The sequence below is a fragment of the Clavelina lepadiformis genome, chromosome 8, assembly GCF_947623445.1.
Source record: "Clavelina lepadiformis chromosome 8, kaClaLepa1.1, whole genome shotgun sequence".
NCBI classification, from domain to species: domain Eukaryota; kingdom Metazoa; phylum Chordata; class Ascidiacea; order Aplousobranchia; family Clavelinidae; genus Clavelina; species Clavelina lepadiformis.
The window spans coordinates 16,993,018-17,012,594 of record NC_135247.1 but is presented as its reverse complement, the minus strand read 5'-3'; the positions used below and the strand labels follow the sequence as shown (position 1 = coordinate 17,012,594).

At 36.2% G+C, this 19,577-nt stretch overlaps 4 protein-coding genes across 4 annotated transcripts; 1 reads left to right on the top strand and 3 right to left on the bottom strand.

Annotated features, from left to right (window-relative positions):
* Positions 1-571: 571 nt before the first annotated feature.
* Positions 572-4,324, bottom strand: LOC143469780 (divergent protein kinase domain 2B-like). The gene is made up of 8 exons (XM_076967596.1): positions 3,877-4,324; positions 3,654-3,746; positions 3,297-3,545; positions 2,916-3,103; positions 2,512-2,658; positions 1,949-2,108; positions 1,456-1,652; positions 572-1,231 (listed from the first exon to the last, which is right to left on the bottom strand). Exons 1-8 carry the CDS (start codon positions 4,091-4,093, stop codon positions 980-982), a joined length of 1,503 nt encoding a protein of 500 aa, XP_076823711.1. The 5' UTR covers positions 4,094-4,324; the 3' UTR covers positions 572-979.
* A 1,977-nt stretch (positions 4,325-6,301) lies between these two features.
* On the bottom strand, positions 6,302-8,361 carry LOC143469785 (uncharacterized protein C7orf57 homolog). Its single transcript, XM_076967602.1, has 4 exons — positions 8,223-8,361; positions 7,409-7,496; positions 7,116-7,201; positions 6,302-6,934 (listed from the first exon to the last, which is right to left on the bottom strand). The coding sequence occupies exons 1-4, from the start codon at positions 8,297-8,299 to the stop codon at positions 6,697-6,699; spliced, it is 489 nt and encodes a 162-aa protein (XP_076823717.1). The 5' UTR covers positions 8,300-8,361; the 3' UTR covers positions 6,302-6,696.
* Positions 8,362-11,850: 3,489 nt separating this feature from the next.
* Positions 11,851-15,332, top strand: LOC143469347 (MOB-like protein phocein). The gene is made up of 5 exons (XM_076967012.1): positions 11,851-12,004; positions 12,882-13,045; positions 13,202-13,411; positions 13,690-13,801; positions 14,014-15,332. The coding sequence occupies exons 1-5, from the start codon at positions 11,933-11,935 to the stop codon at positions 14,623-14,625; spliced, it is 1,170 nt and encodes a 389-aa protein (XP_076823127.1). The 5' UTR covers positions 11,851-11,932; the 3' UTR covers positions 14,626-15,332.
* Positions 15,333-15,821: 489 nt separating this feature from the next.
* On the bottom strand, positions 15,822-19,367 carry LOC143469345 (uncharacterized). The gene is made up of 6 exons (XM_076967011.1): positions 18,605-19,367; positions 17,748-17,932; positions 17,132-17,325; positions 16,764-16,970; positions 16,447-16,566; positions 15,822-16,195 (listed from the first exon to the last, which is right to left on the bottom strand). The coding sequence occupies exons 1-6, from the start codon at positions 19,269-19,271 to the stop codon at positions 16,087-16,089; spliced, it is 1,482 nt and encodes a 493-aa protein (XP_076823126.1). The 5' UTR covers positions 19,272-19,367; the 3' UTR covers positions 15,822-16,086.
* Positions 19,368-19,577: the final 210 nt, after the last annotated feature.

The window sequence follows — 19,577 nt, the reverse complement described above, 5'->3', positions numbered from 1 at the left end:
CGTTGTTTTCTAGCCTGGGGATTACCTTAGCAGTTGGCGTGCTTCAATGTCCCAGGTCGCGTGCAGAATTATGCTAAAAATTTTTGATGGAATTCCATGGAATGGTAGTTCAAAGCATACTAAATTGACATGCAAACTTTCAGAGAGCTCCATGAAAGATTTTTCAAGTAATCAGTCTATTAGTAAATTTACTGTATAATAAAACAAATAAAGATTTTATGGCATTTTTTTGTGTTGGACGCCTCCTTAAGCAGCCGTATATATGCTGAAATTTGGCGATTTCTACGGCTTTATGGGCCTTTTACGTAATGGTTAAATAAAGTGTTTTAGACCAATCATAGGCCAGCAATTCCGGTGTTGTTTTTTCAGTGCGGGGATTACCCTAGCAAAAGGGGCCGGGGTTTAAAAGGTTCCAGGTCCTTTGTTCAGATTTGCCTAAATAGTAGGTGAAAATTGATGAAATTTGCCTTTTTTTGGCCAAATATTGCAGACCTGCTTTAAACAATCTAGGCCTACTGTAAAAGTTGAAGATATGTAATTTTATTACGATTTCAAGAAATAATATTCTAATGAACATTTAAGTGACACAAAACATTTTCAGGGAACCCCATGTGGGATTTTTCGATTAATTACATTTTTAGTAATTTCACTTTAAATTAAAATAAAGAAAAAAATTAGGCCTTTTTGCAAGCATATATGGCGCCTTAAGTGTTGTAAAACAGTATAAAACCATCGTTTGCAACGTGGTGTAAAACTGGCTGAAATAAAAACTGTAGTGCATCACCGAGTTGTGCAATTACTTTCTATGGTTCCTCACATTCATGAATGAAAAGATCAGGAAAAGGAACCAGTGACACTTCCAATACCGACAAAAGTCACTTTTAATTATACTGGCAAAAGTCTGTAAACATCTTGTTTGTCGCGGTTTTCAGAGGGAGCTAGGTGGCAAATCCAGTTTATCAATCACGCTTAGTGTTTATCAACCTCCCAACCACTTGAGCTCAAAATCGGGCAAATTGTAAATTCCGTAATGCAATTTTTGTTCATATTGGCATTCCGGATATCTGTACCTGAACTGCGGCTGACACGTTCGTTTCTTCATGAGCAGTTTTCGGAGTTTCGCGGCCGCGATCGATCGTATACCTTTTGTAGATGGCGGAGTATCTTTTGGTAAAGCAAGCCTGCCACGTATGCAAATATCCAGTAGAACATACATTTCATTGGCAAAATGCTGAAAAATCAAAAAGTAGCCTTAGCCAAAAAGCTGAAATTAAATCGAAATCACATAACACCGTTATACTTTCCAAATGAAATCATTTTCGAAGAACGCTTTGCTAAAAATCGGTCTTCAGCAAAATTCTCTCATGTCAACAATGTCGGTGTTATTTTTGTTTGCGTAAATAGCGTTAAATTGATCAAACCGACTTGAAGCAAGCCCCTTTGTGCGGCACTCACGCTTTGTTCTTCGACGGGATGGTGAAGTAGACCACCCTTCAAAATTTCACCGCTTGAGTATTTCCATGACCCTCCGAGAAAATGACGACAAACCGAGTAATAATTAATATCTGTGACGTTGTATCGACAAATGTTGTCTTCATTCAGCTTTAGTTTGTGTTTGTGAAAGGGCACTTCGTACGGTTCGCTAAAAAAGCCTGAAAAACGCCGTTCACGGAAAAAAACTTACTTAAATTTGTATAATTTGAGTAAGAAAACAAATCTAACAAGCACGAGCAGTGCTACTAAATGCATGACTAAGTCAATGAGTGCAATGTGCACTTAAAATGTCTTAATGCTGTGGATACCAAATAAATAAATAAATATAACATAAACACTAAAGATTACTATTATTGTAATATCAAACATGAACGTTTAAATTAAAAACATTACTCAAAAAATTCAAATTTACATAAAAACACTTCAATATTTTGGAATTTTGATATTTTGTGACCTGTGCTCTCATCCGCTTGATCAACTACAACAAGGTTGTCAGTGTTCTGAATACGAAGCCGTCCACTTTCTGATAGTCCAATATCCTCCGGTCTCATTCGGTGCAGCAAAATCATATAATTTAACTCGTTTTCCGTAAAATAGTGCGCTATATTTAGAAACTGAAATCCAAAAGAAAAGATTTGTTAAAATTTTTGTCGCTGCTTCTTTTTGTGCAGTTAAATATATCCCCTACATTGGACAAACTTAGTAGGCTATTTTGCACTACTAATATTAGTAAAACAAATTTTGTGATAACTCATTACTAAATTAGCAGCCTATATAATATTAGTAAAAAAGTAGATGAACACTGGCAAAGATTCTAATAACGGCCTTTGTCCTGTAACAATTCGTTTCGTCTAAGTGTTCAATTTTATCTTTATTTAGTTTTCATTTATTAATTTTTATACCAGAACGTTACAAAACATTTCTTGGTTTTTCCAATGACCCTGGCTGTATAGTGATTGTCAAATGCACGATTGGCGATTGCCCACTTTCAGTTATACGATATCAGCTTAGCTTCACCTGAACTGCGACATCCAGTCGAACTTTCCATGGTGCATGATAGACATCATATAATGATGTGACGTAGCCACCGCCGTGAAAGGTTACTAAACCGCATGAACCATAAACAGCTTCCAAAGGCCAGCCTTCCCTGGGCGGAAACATTGTCTAAAATAATACTTGTAATTGTGACGTTCTTTATCATTTGCAAGTTTTCTTCTAATAGCCTACTTTTTGACAATGTCGCTTTATTACAAACTACGTTGGCTGAGTGTAGTATAAATAAAAGTCGATTCTTGCAAAAGATTTTCAACATGTATGAAGTCAGTATTTGGAATACAGTGAGTTCTGACTTTTGTGTCGGTAACAAACGTAAAACAACGCCACCTAACGAATAGATCTTTAGCCAAGACCAATAGGCCTACCTGTATTACTGTGCTCGGTGACAATTTGCTAGTGAAAAGAAGTTCAGCTTTTTCTCCGTAAGTGTAATCCTTTAAGTTGATGCTGCCTTTTGTTCCCAACCTCCTGAGGACACGATCCGCCATCCTCTGAGTTGCGCATTGAAGAGGAGGCGAGATGCCACGAAGAATATCAACAGGTAAACGGCCAGCTAAAATGCATTTATATAAAGATTAAATCGTATAATGTAAGGATTAAGTCACTTATCTTATCCCTGAGAAAAAAGTTCTTCCAACTTCCGTACTTTAACAAATTATCGCCAAATTTCTTCCACGTTAAACATCTCTCTCAAATTACACAAAATTGCTGATGCAATATTTTGAGATACCGTCGTTTGTTTTTACCAGTTTTTGATAAAAGTGATTTCATTGCCGGCCACTCGCGAAGCATTTTTAAGTGATTGCAATCATCCTTTTTCATAAACTTTCGGCAGATCCACGATCGGTAATTGGCAGAAGAAAACGTATTTTGCGAAAGTTTCACGGTACATTCCTGGTCTCCGCAAGAGTGCAGCAGAGGAAGGTTAACTTTCACCTTTTTAACTACCCGATATCGGCTAGTCAGGTTTCCCCAGATGGTGAACACATCTTTTCCTTCACAAAAACACATCTTCGTTTTTGTTAGGCATAATAAACGTCGACTATTGCTTAAGGTACGCCCAACATTTGTTCGTTTAAAGCTTATATATGAAACACTCATACCAGCAACAACTTTCGACGAGTTAAGTTGAATGGTTGCCTCAAGGTTGCAAAACGACTTTCCAAAGCATTGAAAAGTTTTACATTCGTCCGCACCTAAGTCACAAAATTGGACTACAAATTAAAAAAAGCTTTTGTTCTATGAACGTTAGACGTCATATGTCAGTTAACAGTGATTTTTAGTTAATGTCATACACTCAGTTATTTGAAATTTGACTACGCTCACCTGAAAACTCTTTTAACAAAACCATTTTCTCAATGTCTCGGATAATCTTTTCATTGTTGTCTCGTACTAAAACGACGGTTATGAAAATGACGCCGCACAAGAAACAGAATACTGCCTTGATTGCTGTCCAAACTAATGACTTGAACGTTGGCTGTGACGTATTTATGCGCCATTTAATAGAGTTCTTGAACAGCAAAACGATTTTCTTTACAAACATTTTCCAATCAGATGTTTCCCTAATTCAAGGCTTTGAGCAGAAACCAGTTGCTTGACATTAAACAATTTGTAATTCTTCACAAGCTATAAACGCTTTCGAACGGTCACACTTGCAGCAGGAAGAGAAAACTTTCAACAACAGGCGGTGAATGTTTTTCTTCGCTTTCCACTGCAGGAAAATCACATCACGGCAACGCAATTCCGGAAGCTATTATGTTCGTGCTTGCGTCAGTACAACCAAACCAAAACGTTTTTGGGTCATAATTACAAAAACAATCGCCATCATGTAGGTTTCAAATCTCATTTATGAAATATACCAATGACAGTTTCAAACGTTCCATGCACTTTAAAACAGGCTGAAGAAAATCTTTGAAGTGAAGCTTTTCCATTGGTTCAACCACTGATTATATCTTACAGTTTTTCGCTTAAAACGTTTATTGTTTGTTATTAAGAAAAGTTCAGAAAAACAATTAGGTCAGATGAACAATGACATGTGTAGTAGTGTTGATATCTGGAAAAAATACTAAAGACGATCTCACAGTTTCATAGCATTTGCGACTCCGGTAGGCAGAAATAGAAAAAAAAATTGGACGGCGCACACACAGTAGCCTATAACAACTTCTGCCTTCTTGGGCTAGAAAACCTCTACCATTTCTACCGTTTGATAAAAACGGTCAATGTTCTTTACATGAGATGTGCGAAAAATACAACTGTGTAAAAAACTTCAGTTAAATTTTTGATGTTAAAAGTTGGATCAATGAATTCAAATCACACATGCTGTAGGTCTAATAAAGTGAAACTCTTAAATTGGTTTTCGATTTTCAGTTGTTCTTAATATTTTTGTGGGCAGCCCAAATTGTAAACGCATAAAAGCCTAGCCCTAAGCCAAATGCTTTGACATACCATATTTCAAATAACTGGCTTTAAAGTTTAAAGTTGCATGTAATTGTTTATGGTATTATCCAATCTAAAACTGCTGAAAAAATACAAATTTACCTGTAGTATTATACCAGTAATAGCTACCTACTAATACTATACCCAGGGTTGCCATCAGTCTCAACTCAAAAATAAGGACGACTAGAAAACGAACGAGGAATACCACCTTAAACAGTGTACAACAAGAGTAAGCAACCAATGTTCCTAAAAAAAAAAAAAAAAAAAACAAGACACTATCTGCATGTTCATAATTTTGGTATCTCTTTGGTACAAAATGGTATCGTAAGGTGACAAAATGCCCAAAATAAGGACAAAAGTGCCCACCTCCGCCCTAAAAATAAGGACGAAAGTGAAAATAAGGACATTTCTTAGAAATAAGGACAAACATATTTTCTAAGACACGGATCTTTAAAATAAGGACAAATCTTATAAATAAGGACGGTATGGCAACCCTGACTATACCCGTACGACTGTAATAGCTATTAGCATTGTACAAAAAGGTTCTAATCTATAGCATGCAATTTTGTAAGGTGACTTCGAAAATTTTTAGTGATTCAAATTAAGGCTGATCTAGGTGAGGATGCTGCAGTAGGCTAGCCCATATTGCACATTAAAAGGCATTCCGCTATGACTTATTTGCTGAACGTGACGCTAACTTGAATTTCATTGAAAATAATATGCGCCGAAGCACAGGTATGTGTTTGTATGAAGGGACATCTTTGAGCAGCGTCTGTATGCCAATTTGTCTGAACGACGACTTTAAAAAACACCAACTGTAAAAAAATGAAGAACACAGTGGACTTTTTTAGGCAAATGAATGACGGTGTCTTGTTGCTGTCTAGCGGTTAGTATGGTGAACACTGCACTATAGGTATAAATGGCAGTAACAGTCGGATATTACCAGTGCTAAATTAGCACTATTAATTAAGTTTTATCAATAACTTACTATTACAACATTGTATGTGTTTTTATATCAAACATATTTTTGCGAAAAACTGCCCATGAAAATATGCGATTCATTGTTTGCAAAAAAATGCATGCATTATCAGCAGTAGCATTTTGATAACTATATTTGCTTTAATTTTACGGATAAGTCGAAGTAACTTAATCGGCCTACTACTTCGAGTTAATAAAGTTCTTCTTTCACTTTGCCTTAGTTTTCCATTTCAGTACAGTTACAAGGCATGTTTGTGTTCGCGTTTACGTGTAAAGATCTGGAACAAAAAGATCGGTCTCTTTCTAACAATTGCAGCAGTTGGATGCCAAAATAAAATTCCAGTAGAGGAATGTTTTTATCACAATCAAGCGAAACTACAACAAAGCAAGCAAAAACATCAAAACTGTTAAAAAGTTATTCACAGTACCAAGGCGACAATACCAGAAAGTGTATAATAAACACAGTGGGTGTAGCGCTGTTGCTAAAAAAATATGAGTTTAAACTTTATTGTGCAATACACATCTTTAGAAAACAAAATTACTATCAAAAAAAAACAAAAAAATGGCTTCCAAAAATAATGTGCATTGCAATAACTGTTGAATGCGTTTTAAGAGGCAAATAGTAAAAGCACCAATCTGGTAGAAGTGGATGAAACAATTTAACAGTTACATATGATTATGTGAGATGTATGCCTTGCAAACGAACCATTACAATGTTGTATGTTCAGAACTTCACTTGCGAAAGTTGTTTGGTCTTCGTGGCTCATCTTTTCGTTCCCAGAAGCTCAGGTTGTCCGACTGATACGGCACCTCACGCTTCTGGTACTTTGCCTGAATAAGCAGCCTCTCTTCGCGGGCTGTAAGAGGAGGGGGTTTGCCTCCCTCCGATGCAGGAATCTTAGCCGCTCCATTACCAGGTTTCTTTTCGTATGTCATGTAGTCGGGAGCTTTCCACTTTTTCTCTAACAATCTAAGAAGCAAATATTAACGTTGGAGGTGCCAAGGGTTTTTGATAATGTGCTCTTTAGCAGTGGGATTCTAACTAGTTGACTAGATTGCGCGGTATGCTTTTCCTGTGCAACTGATTTCAAAGCAGGCAGCAAGCAAAACCAAAACGCTTTGCATCAGATACCTGGAAAATACATATTTACATTTTCTCTTGGTCAGACTTCTCCATTTGGTGGTGGCCGAACCAATCTGACTTGGGATAATCCACTGGCTTGTTGCTTCTCTCCACCTGGAAGTTTTACGTATATTATATTCAGGTACATACTACAAAAGGCCTACTATATGAGATTAAAATGTAACTAGCATTCAGATTCATAAGCATAACTTAGCAATTTAAAAATTTGTTAAAGCGCATTTTAGTTTAAATTATCAAAAAACGTTTCTACAAACAGATTGACTTGTAAGAAATTTGCTTGCAAGCCAAAACAAAACGTACGTTTGGAATTGATAAAAGATCTTTTGCGCCACCTTGCTTGGCAAGTTTAACGTATTCGGAGTCGGATTCTCGAATATAGTTTTGCCTCCTAAATAAATAAAGTATAGACCTAAGTAACAACTAATGGTACATTCACACATGAATTAATTCATTTGGATGAAAGACATATAATGCAATATTATACCGAGGCTGAGAAATTTTTATATTTACCCATGTGGTTAGTTTGAAAAAGAAGCTACGACAACAATGTTGTTAAAATTAAATTAAAAAAGTGAGTCAAAATCAACAATTTTGCGGGGATGAGGTAACCTTTAAAACCCAGCGTCAATATCTAGTTCAGACTGGAAAGTTTGCAAAGTGAGCAATGTAGGTGTGTTTTCTAAAAATGAGTAGGGGTGACCACTTGTCCACCTTCCCTATGCAAGAATCATAAATGAGTCTTGCGTGTGTCTAAATATGAGCAAGCAGGTGTAAATAGCACAACTTCTGTAAAGAATGTATCAGTATTGCCTCTGGTAGAAAGTGCGACCTAGGCGTGCCTGAGATCATCAACATCATCATGTCAATTGTTTTACACTTCTACAGTGGTTACAAATGAACACCAAATTATAATAAGTAAACAAAGACTTTCAAGAGTGCATGCAGGATTACTTGGTAAAAACAGCCTTACTTTCCAGTATGGTGCATAGCTACACAAGGAGCAAAAAGGAGGAGGACGAATCAGCTGCACATTGCAAACTTTCCAGTGTGATGCCAAGTTATCTTGACACAGTCAAAAATATAGGAAATGCAAACATTAGCCAGCAAAACTTACTTCAAATCTTCTTCAGGTTCAACATGAGATAACCCAGGTATCTGCGACGATGCTGGAATAGAATCACCGCTTGCCATTTTTGCTTGTTTTATATCAATAGGTTATGACTCGTATCACAATAATCTGAACAATTTTAAACAGTTGCAAAGATGGGTTAGTTTCAAAATTAGTCTTGATGCAAAATATAGAACCTTGTCAGCCTTTTGCAATATATGTATATATAGCCTATAACTATGTACTAGTAGATAGTACTCAGTTCCCGATTTTCATGAAGCAACTCGGACTCTAGTGCCCTAGCCTATACTGTAAAGTTTGTATGATATGCCAGCTGCTGGTTTTCTCTGGTCTTGTTTCTGTGGAATTTGCTGGCGCAGAATTGCTGTTTTACCCTACAAGTATTACATGACATTAATGTCACAACAAACCAACTAACGTAAGCCAACTATATACAAGCAATAGTGGAAAGTGTAAGCACACACTAGACTTCACAATATGCACAACAAACTTAGTTGTGCGTTCATGCCGATTTACAATAAATAAACTAGGCTAACAAGACAAGGTACGTTGTTTAACAAAAAAATAATAGATGCGATTAGTCTATACGGTTAGAAATAAACAAATATTAAGGATTCTAAAACTGCCATACCTAAACCATAGCTACATTGAGGCAAAAGCAAAATTGGCATAGTAATTTTTTTAGAATTCTGACACTAACCATTCTTAGGGTGTAGTATACAAGTTCACAACCACAGCATGCCTAATCGGAGACCAATTACCATTTTCGACTCGGTAAAAACTTAACCGTGGCCACAGCCTAGCATATTTCTCCGTCTGGTGTACAGCAATGGTCCATGGCGTAATACATGTATGCCTTTACCGAAACAACACCAGCAAGCTATAAATGAGCTCTCTCGTTTCCTAGGACTTAGCTGCTGTTCAAATAAATCCGTTGGCAAGTGCTTGGTTGCGTTCGAAATTAAGATTTTTATGTAAAAAAATCGAAAATAATACATTGGAAATAACTCATTCTTAAACGTTTTAGTTTACCAATTTTACTAATTAACTAAGTAAATTAAAAATATTTATGTACAAATCTTCTGGATATAAATAAATAAAATTTTATCAACCTGTAAAGTTCTGGAAAAATATTTTTATTTGCAGTGACCTAAATCAAAACAAGAAATATTAAAAATTATATCAAATATTAAAAAGAAAGAATAAACCTAGCTAAGTATATTTTCAACAAGATTTTTTTATATAACTTGAATCACTTCAGATGAAGAGCTTTGGTGTAAGGTAAAAAGTTTCAGCTTAAATATTTTTATTTTCTTTACAAAGATTAAGTCAGAATTCCAGAGTCCGTCCTGTCCTGCCGGCAATGGGGTAATAGTCTAATAGTGTTGGCTAAAAATCTACTAGGCCTACAAGTCTCTATTGATTTGTATTTTTAGCTGATACCAAGAGCATTAAACGCTTGTACCGAACTGCATAGTCAGGCTTTCTCGGGGAAGCGTTCTCTGCTGTAAGAAGACCGGCAACCGAATCCATCCGCTCAAAATCAATAAGTTTTCTGGTTTATAGCCTAGTTGGCTTGAAATACGCTTTGATGCATATGTACAGTCTGAAAGTACCTGTACATTTTACATATAGAAAACGAAGTATTAACTATTATAGGCTAATTAAAAAAGTCTCAATTGCAGAACTTATTTCAGTCAATTATTCAGCGCAGGAAATTGCTTTCCCCGCCACTCCGCCGCGCATATGCTAGCTTAGGCCTATAGCCTAATTAAAATTTGACGTGACATTCTTGCCTATTTAGTTAATTGCGATGGCGCTTGTAGGCCTGTACCTATAGTTTATCATTTTCTCTGCAGTGAATAAGCTGAATCTGTCGGTGTTTATGTGCATCTACTTCCTATAGTTGCCACACCTTCATCTAGCCTAATAATCCTGACTACAAAGCTGGAATGGAAAGTAAGGCAGTGATTAACAAGAAATTGTATGTGCAAAGACGCAAATTTTGGGCTTGATGGTGTGCACTGAAGCCTGATTTCTTTGTTTATTTTATATAAATCGAGGTTCCAACAACCAGTTTGTCTGTGTTGGTTTAATATAAATCGATGTGAAGATAAAATTTTGGCATGTAAGTTGATAAATCACGTTCAGGTAGTCTACCACACTTGTCTACTATATTGCTGGCAAGTAGACCTTCATAGCAGTTTTCGACGAGAAACCGAGAATGCAAAGACAAAGTTATTGGCTTAACCGGAGATGGACGCACTCCTGTTAATCAGCAAGAGCGATGCTCTTTCTTTCAAATTTGGAGGGTGATCAACTGATCATGCTCCTATTTTTTGGCTATCCGTTTGTTGCTATTTTTTTGCACAAATAACACTACGAAAGCACAAAATAGAAAGACGTTTCATAAAGAAATTAAGTTAAATTGAAGATGTAAATTGGACTGCTTTGAGACCATTTTTGTACTGGAAATAAAGGAAGACTGCTTTAAGACTAACTGAAGGCAATTAACAAGTAACCACCTGATGTGATGACTTTTCGGTTCTTCCACAGGAATATTTTTTCACCTTTGAATTGTTAAAAAGAGCGTGCTCTTTTTCTCAGTGAGGAGCGGGTGTAACGCTCTTTTTGTCATTGAGGAGCATGCACGTTGATGAACATCATGTGTTCAGGTGCCACACTTTCCGCTACAGTATATTTCATTGGTGTGGTGCAAATTTTTGTATTCTTTTGCTGGCCTATTTATCCGGCGAACTGCAAGCAAACTTTTCAATAGGGTTTCCATTTACACTATAGCATGAAATCGTTTATTCAATCAATCGTTTTATTTTTTGCCATTAAGGCCTAGTGTAGTGAAAACGACTACTACTTGTTAATAGGTAAAAGCATGTGCTAATGTGCAAGGAAAAAGTGATAAAGCCTCAAAGGCTTATAACTTGCACGAAAATACTGATGATATTAAATTTGAGACCTCTTGTACTTATTCACTTTGACTTGAAGGCTTAAAAAAGGAGTTATGGATTCATAGAAAAGAAATAATGATGTAATAATTCTTAGCACAACCACTAAACCCAAGCGCCTATGTATGGTCTTTTTAATCCTGTCTTATTTTGCACCCAAAAATACAAGAAATGACAAAAAGTTTAATGTTATTTGGTCGTTTCATAGTTTAATTATTTCTGTTTGGTTTTGATATGTTGCTCTAGTGCAGAAGTGCACAACGAAATGGCGTCACAATTTGTGTACCAGGGTTCTCATATACGTTTATTTATGGACATTTTTAATTCAAAAGTGTAGTAATGAGATCTGTTGCATTTGAATTCAATACCTATTACATTATGTACAATATAACACACATGTACAGTACTGGTGAAAAATACTGCCCAATATATCTGGGTTACAATTATTAGTCAACAGAGCATTTCTTTTTATATAATGGACCAGTGTAAAGCTTTCATTTCTGGAAATTGTTAGTAGTCACTGTTGGATAAACCTACTAACTGTTGGACATATACGTTGTGGTTACAATATATAGATATATATAGTTTATGTACTTTCATACTTATCTCATGCAATCCACTGACTTTTTGTTATAAATCTATTTAGATCTTAATGGAATTTTATTTTTTAAATATGCAACTATAACTGACTGTGACTGTAACAGTCTCATTAAATCATTTACTTGGTTGGCGATGGTTTCTAGCTCAACAGTAATGAATCCTCAATATGGTGTATGCAGGAATCCTCCTGGAACAAAAATTGAGGTAGGTCCATCCAGGTTTGCTATATATTTAGTTTTATTGCTGTAGCTATGGTTTATACATCTATATCTGCATGTATTATAATTAACGCAACTTAAACGGTAAATAATTAGTGACCAGTCATTTTATGAATTGATGAGTATAACCTTTTTAGTCAATTAATCCTTCATCGGCATTAAAAATGATTGGCTGTGTATAAGATTTCCATGACATACAAATTGTCATAGCAAACTGAACATGTTAAATTATGTAGTTTTCATCAAACTAGACATTATTCTGCAATTTTGCAAGGCATCAATTGACGTTATGTATTGTACAATATTATACGTATACAGTCTCGTTTGAATTTTTAATAAGTATATATATATATTTGTGATAAAAAAGTTATGATCATTTAACCAAGCTTTAAATACATATATATGATTAATGGGCAATTTAAATGGTTGAGTATTAGACCAAATTTTCTTATCGTTGCATTGCATCCTTAATATGTGTAACCCTGTACAATAGCTTAAATTAAATTTCTGGTTTCCTCCCATTACTGTACACAGTATTAGGTTTAATATATCCATTTGTGTAGGATATGATCCATTTATATCATGACGCCTCTGTTGTATTCTAGTAAAATGTTTTATTGTGTCAATTTTCATATTTTAACATATATATTTTATACAGGGTGTTTGCGTATCCCTAAACACTTAAAAAAACGATATATAGTATTATAAATTGTCTGAAGATTCTGTGAACATCCTGTATATACCATACGAGTTGCATAAAAATTATTAAGCACATGTAAAGCAGCACATTTTATATACAGACATCACATATACTTCTATGATTTTCGATGTATTAATGAGGTCTTAAAATATTTTGGCTTTAGGATTTTTATAAATGGGCTGAGCATAAATTTGATGATATGGACAGTACGCTAGCGGTTCAACAGTATATTCAGCAAACCATCAGACAAGACTATACTAACACTGAAAAAATATTATCTATACCACCTGGTCAGGATGAAGGCGTTTGGAAATATGAACATCTAAGGTATGCACACTTCTCATGCTACAATTGACAATGTTTTGTGAGACCTTTGTATTAAAAAAAGATATTTAACAAGGTTATTTAAACAAGTTAGTGCTAATATAAAATACTTAACAAAAACTGCATGTTCATCAAGTAAAAGGGCTTAAAATTTTGCAGGCAATTTTGTTTGGAGCTAAATGGGCTTGCTGTCAGACTGCAGGCTGAGTGTACACCTGACACATGCTCACAAATGACTGCCACCGAACAGTGGATATTTCTTTGTGCTGCTCACAAGACTCCCAAAGAATGCCCCGCCATAGATTACACCAGACACACACTAGATGGTGCTGCATGCTTGCTCAACAATAACAAGTACTTCCCAAGCAGGTGCTGGATTATACCGTTAAAGATGATAATTTATTCGTTTAATTTGGTTGGGTACCTCAAGTTTTTGTCAGTGAACTTATTATGTTTACCTGCATTAGTTAGATATCTTGACTGAATAATTTATCTTTAAATGAAAAACAACTTGACCATTGAAAATGAAATACGTGTTAGGATTATTATTGATAACTTTAGTTCAGGCACACATCAACTCCCTATTTTAGCATTATGTAATCCATGCAATATATTTTTATACAAAAACTTATAATTTATATTGATAGAGTAAGCATCAAAGAATCCTCTGTGGCCAAACTTGGATCAGTTTGTCGAAGAGTTTACAGAATCTTTTCTCATGCTTACTATCATCACAGGCAGATCTTTGACGAAGCCGAGGTGTGTTTAATTTATTTAAAGTTTTTCAGCGGCTATGGTAATAAATTCCATAATTAGAAATATGTCCCACTGAAAGGCAATATGATCTTTTTGTAGATTTTATTTAATTCACTCTTGGCACTGTACTGTGCAGTTCTACACACATGACCCACACAAGCGCAAAATAATTCCACCATTCTGCTACTAAATTTTGCTGCTTTTTGTACGTTTAGAATGAAACTTGCCTTTGCAAACGGTTCACTTTGTTTGTCATCAAGTACAATCTGATGTCTCAGGATAACCTGATCGTCCCCATTCTTGATGATTCTTCCTCTGGAAACACATCCAACAACAATTCAGTGGAAATTGTACCATCTGTGAATTACTCGATTGCTAAAAAGCCGACGTCAAAACCAGTTTCAACCGGAATAGCAAGTTTTCTTGATCTTCCAGAGGGAGTAGGTCCAGATGATGAGGACAATGATGAAGAAATTGTCGGATTTGAAATTCCTCCTGGTCTGGATGCAGCAGAAGATGATGATATCGACGATGATGGTGCTGATTTAGTCGATGATTTTTCATACTCAACCAATCCAAATTTTGCCACCCTTAAACCGTCGAAGGAAAATTTACAGAATGAATCTTTGCAGTCCATGGAGGCTGATACTAGTGGTGCAACATCTCACGAAGATGAAAAGAGTACAGAGGTTGAAGACCCAAAGACATTGGATGAAACTGTGATATTTGTTGAGCTAATGCAAAGCAAAAGTGTTGATGAGAATGAAACTAATTCCTCATCTGAAATGATTGATGAGCAAACCGTTTACAAAGAAGAAGAGATCTAATTACCTTTGTATGCTTTCACAAACCTTATAAATGTTTAGATAATGCATGAATTATTTTACGTAAATTACTAATTAACGTTCGACTGAGTAATTAAAGGTATGCTTGCAATGCCATATATTTATCATGCTGCTTTTTGCGCACACTGCAGCAATATCATGGCAGGCTTATTGTCTTGATTTCCAGTGTATTTGTGACAGGTACATAGTCTTTACTCATTCCTATTGTGTTCAATATTAACGTGTTTTGAAATGTGTTGTTTTGTATTCACAGATTTCAAGTATTAAAGTAATCGGGCAACAGTAGTAAACATACTTTTTTTCTGCATGGCATCTCCAGGGGACACTTTGGAAACCCATAAGTTTAAATGGTATATATTGTTCGTGTTGCCAGTTAATAAGCTTTTCTCAAAATTTTTTGTACAGTATCGTGGAATTTTTATTGGAAACTCTATGGCCAAGATTAATATGTGGCTATTGACAACCATGCCAGATATTATCAAGTAACCATTTATGTGTTCTAAGTAGTAAATGCGTGAGACAAGGTTTGCTTTTGAGAATTGATTTTGTGCTTTAACTACAGTGGTTGGAGCGATATTTGGTGTGATTTATGGTTCTATTTAAACTTATCGTGTAAGTTGTTTTTGTACACAATTTCCTCTAGATTAGAATATCAGTGCTTTTATGGAAATAATAACATTTCGTGTCAACTTTATAGTTGAAGAAATACAGTGTAGTTATACACAAACTAATCTGCCAGAGATTTAATTTGGCTTCAAAGTTTGTAGGTTGTCTCCTATCGTAAATCACTTCTTTCGTTGGTTTACTCATTACCTTACACACAGGAAAAGTTACCTTTAAGTGGCACTGAACGTTTAGCACTAAGTGATGTTGAAGTGCTGTTGGTCATTCTAGCTCTTCTCGTAGCACTTCACTTAAAAGAGAATGTTCAATGATTCTTTCTAATAAAGTTGCGCCCATCTAGCAACTGATAACTGCAGAACTGAAACCAATACTGAATAGCGCGTGTTTTTTCTTGACTCGAGCTAAATGGACACAAAGAAGTTTAGGTCCATTTATGTTTTCGTTTCCGCCATATGACGTAATGGATATTACGTCTTTGTCTGCCATCGTAAATTGATTACCTTCACATCCATTGCTTGTTATTAAGAAAGCAAGCTTGCTGTGTTAGTCTGGGCTCAACGTCATTGCCAATCTATTATTACTAAACGTATTAGTATTCACAGGAAGCCAGAACATCGAAACGTGCAAATAAAAAACGAGATTTAGTGCAATGCGTTACAAATACGCGGGAAACGTAACATTTTCCAAGAAGTACAAACGAAGAAATTTTTAGTCAAAAAGGCTGCTCCTGGCAACGTTCTCTTCGAAAGTGGGACCGAGCGTTTATTCTCAATTTTAGCCTCGCTCGAAACAGGATGTGGCTGTTTCTGTTGGATGCTTTCAGCGGATTTGGTTGTGCAGCTGTTTGTGTACGGCTAGCGTTCTTGATTGACAAAAACCTTTCCCGCATTCCTCACACTTAAATGGCTTCTCCTTGGAATGAATGTACCTGCAGATGACAGAAGATTTCATGGCGATTACAGAAATTTTACGATTTGGAGCTTTTATTTAGGCAACAATAATTCTTCCAGAATCTAGTTTTTTATCAAACTACGTCCTAGTAGAAAATTTGTTGACTTATTAAAGATTGTAGTGGCCAAGTATAAGTTAGTTGTTGGATAATGGGATTAAACGCAAATTTAGGCCTACTACTGTGTTGTTACATTTGAGATAGCCCTAGTTCAGTGTGTACAAACCTACCTGTGGTCTCTAAGGTGATCTTGTCTCCTGAAAGCTTTATTGCAGATGTCGCACACGTAAGGTCGTTCGTCGGTGTGAGTGCGCTCGTGAATCAAGAGGTTGTAGCTTTTGGTGAAGTGCCTGAAAATAAAACCTATTTTTAGAAAAATTACTCCATAAGCGTCATATTAGTTTTAATGGAAACCGTTGCTGATCAAACTAGCTTATTTGACTTAAAATGATCGATGTGTGTCTTGTAACCTAAGTTACTCTGTATATGCAGTAAGCTACAGATAATTTACAGTACAGTGTCGCCGAAAAAAATTCTCCGACATTACCTTTGACAGTACTTGCAGATAAACTCGCGTTTCGGTTTTGAAGTTTTTCCTGTTTTTCTTCCTCTGCCTCGTTTTGCTTTCGTGAGGTCGTCGCACGTCTTGCGAGCAAATAACGAGTTTGTGTCTCCCACTTCCAACAGCTGGGGAATTGAGAGGCCGTTGCTGTTGTTCAAGTAGAAGGGCTTATTCAACGAATCGAACACTGAACTGTTTATAAAGAATTAAGAATAATTATTGCAAAAACTAGGCTATTTTTGCGAATGCTTCAAAGCACACTGCTGTGAAACCAAACATTATTAAACGCACCAGCTTCAAACGCCATTTTTGCTAAACATTAAGTGATTGCGAGGCGAAATAAAAGTTTTTACCTTTTGGGTGCGGTCGCTGCCAGCGATGGCCAAAACGGATTTGACGACGCAATTCCAAGATTTATCTGTCGCAAGAGGGCGATGTAGGCGCTCTGCATCGAAGCGACCTCATTTTGTGGAAAGAGTAGCGGGTTCCTATAACTCGGGTTTGGCTTGTGAAGAAAAACATCGTTTAGACATTTTTCTGTTTCCATCTGTAATTATTCAAAAATTTTAAACTATAAACTATAACACTAAAACTTTGTAAAAAGTGAGCATCTGTCTAAAGTCTAAAGCTTATAAAGAAACCTGAAGAACACTCCTGCAGTCGGTGAGGTTACCATATAGGCTAATAAGTTTCCGGCTTTCTATGAACATTTATGATGTAAGAGTGTATCTAAATCGGGCTTTATATTCATGTGTGCTGTATACTCTACGACAATTACATTACGTATAAGCAATTACGTGTTTAGTATGTAAGACTATAACTTTAAGTTTGGAAAACGATTGAATTGAATAAAAGAAATTTACAACGCCTAGTTGCCAGACAACGTTTTCTCTGTTTGGTCCAAGCTTTAATTTGCGTCCATACTACATGCCGTATATACAAAAATATTCTATAAACTAAAGCACTTACTCTTGCGTAAAGGAGGGGATTTTGAAAAAAAATTGGCCGAGATTCAGGCGGTAAAGTCCTGGATGGACCTTCAACTTCTCTGGATGTGGAAGATCTTTCACATTCACGAATTAAGTCGGCGAGTTTAGTCGAGTTTGCGCCATTCTTGGTGCTATCATTGTTTTCTATTGATTTCTTTTCAATGGCTGCAAAAGTAATGTTTCGTTACTGTTAGAAACTTCAACAACTATCAAGCGTAGGCCGATAAACAAACTTTGGCTGTAACCTACTTTCCATTTCATTTTCGAATGTTATTAATATGTTCAAAATTACCTTTAAAATTGATGAAAATTATTAACAAATTATAGGTATTTTGGCTTGTCTGTCTGCCAGCGATTTATTTATTCTCTTGCCTGTTTGGAAAACCTTAGCAATCGCTAAGCTTCCTGCTGGATAACGTATTAAGTTAAGACCATAAAGTAAAGTATATCATGTCATACTACCCGCAATGTTTTCCCAAACTCCCTGTGCGAAAAAGTCATCTTTAAAATCGATTTATGATGAATTGAGGTTATGGATCGTTTTGTGTTTATCAGTGTTGTTTGTATGAATGGGGTCGATTGAAAAGTAATTATTAAGAAAACAAACCCATAATTATTAACCCAAAGTGAGAAATGGTTGATAAGGGAGGACATACTGAAACCAAACGTGTTAAAAAACGGTGGCCGAGGTTTGTTTAGTGAGTAATGTTAGCCAGGAAATACTGCCACGGCAGTAGCACAAAAAACCCTTATCGGTCCTCAATCCCGGCCAGCTATACACACATAGGCAATGATAAAAAGAAAAGTTTGAATACTACACGCTTTCTCTTGACTTACTTGCTTCTTTTTGTTGTTCCTCTGCTACAGGTATTGACGGCGAAGTCAAAACAACTTGCTTGTGCAAGCCTCCTTGCAGTAGTTCGCCATTTTGTTGTTCACTGTCGTAAATGCTTTGAGTAAACATCGAGGCATTTCTTTTCGTTTCGCCAGAATAAAACCCTTCTCGTTGCGGCCAAAACGTGGAGGCTAACGTCGAGCCCAGCGTCGCTGTCGGGTCTGTTTTGAACGAACTTTCTTTGGACATCGGGGAAATTCGCCTTCGTTTTGGGCTTGTGGCTCCTGAAATACGTTCTGGTATTCTGCTGGATTCCTTGTGCATGGAAACCGCGTTATCTGGAGTCACAGCAAGACCTTGTATCTGAGACGGGAAATACAACGGGTGGCGCAAACGCTCACTGCTTCCATTTTGTGAATTCAACAGAAAGGGAAAAGGCAATTTATCGATCATGGCCAACGAGGACTGGTTCTTAAAAGCAGCTGCTTTCAACTGATGGTCTCCCTCCAATGAAAACTTCTCCAAAAATGCGCTATTCATCGTCAAGGGCACTCCACGAAATGGTGAAATATACTCTTGTCCCTGCATGTCTAGCTGCTGCTGCCCCGGCCACATCATCTTTGTTGGTTGAGGGAAGTCAACTTGTCCAGTTAGATTATTACGTAACATGACAGAACGTATTACAACTCAGTTTCTCTTTAAATTCAAATCGCGCTACAAACTTCTACTGACTCTGCGTTAAACGTAACATTAAAAGTTTTTCAACTGGTTGGTCAAGAAACACGTCACAAATTCGAGGTCATTCACCTTTTGCTATTAAAATTTAGTTCGTTTTATGTGTGTAAGTTTGCAGATGGCGAACTTTTAAAAGGTTAAACTAAATTTATCGGTTCCACATTTCTGGGGAAGTTTTTGTAAAGTCAAGCCAATTTTAAATAATTCAGATATGTCAAAAAAATTTACCTTTCGAAAGAA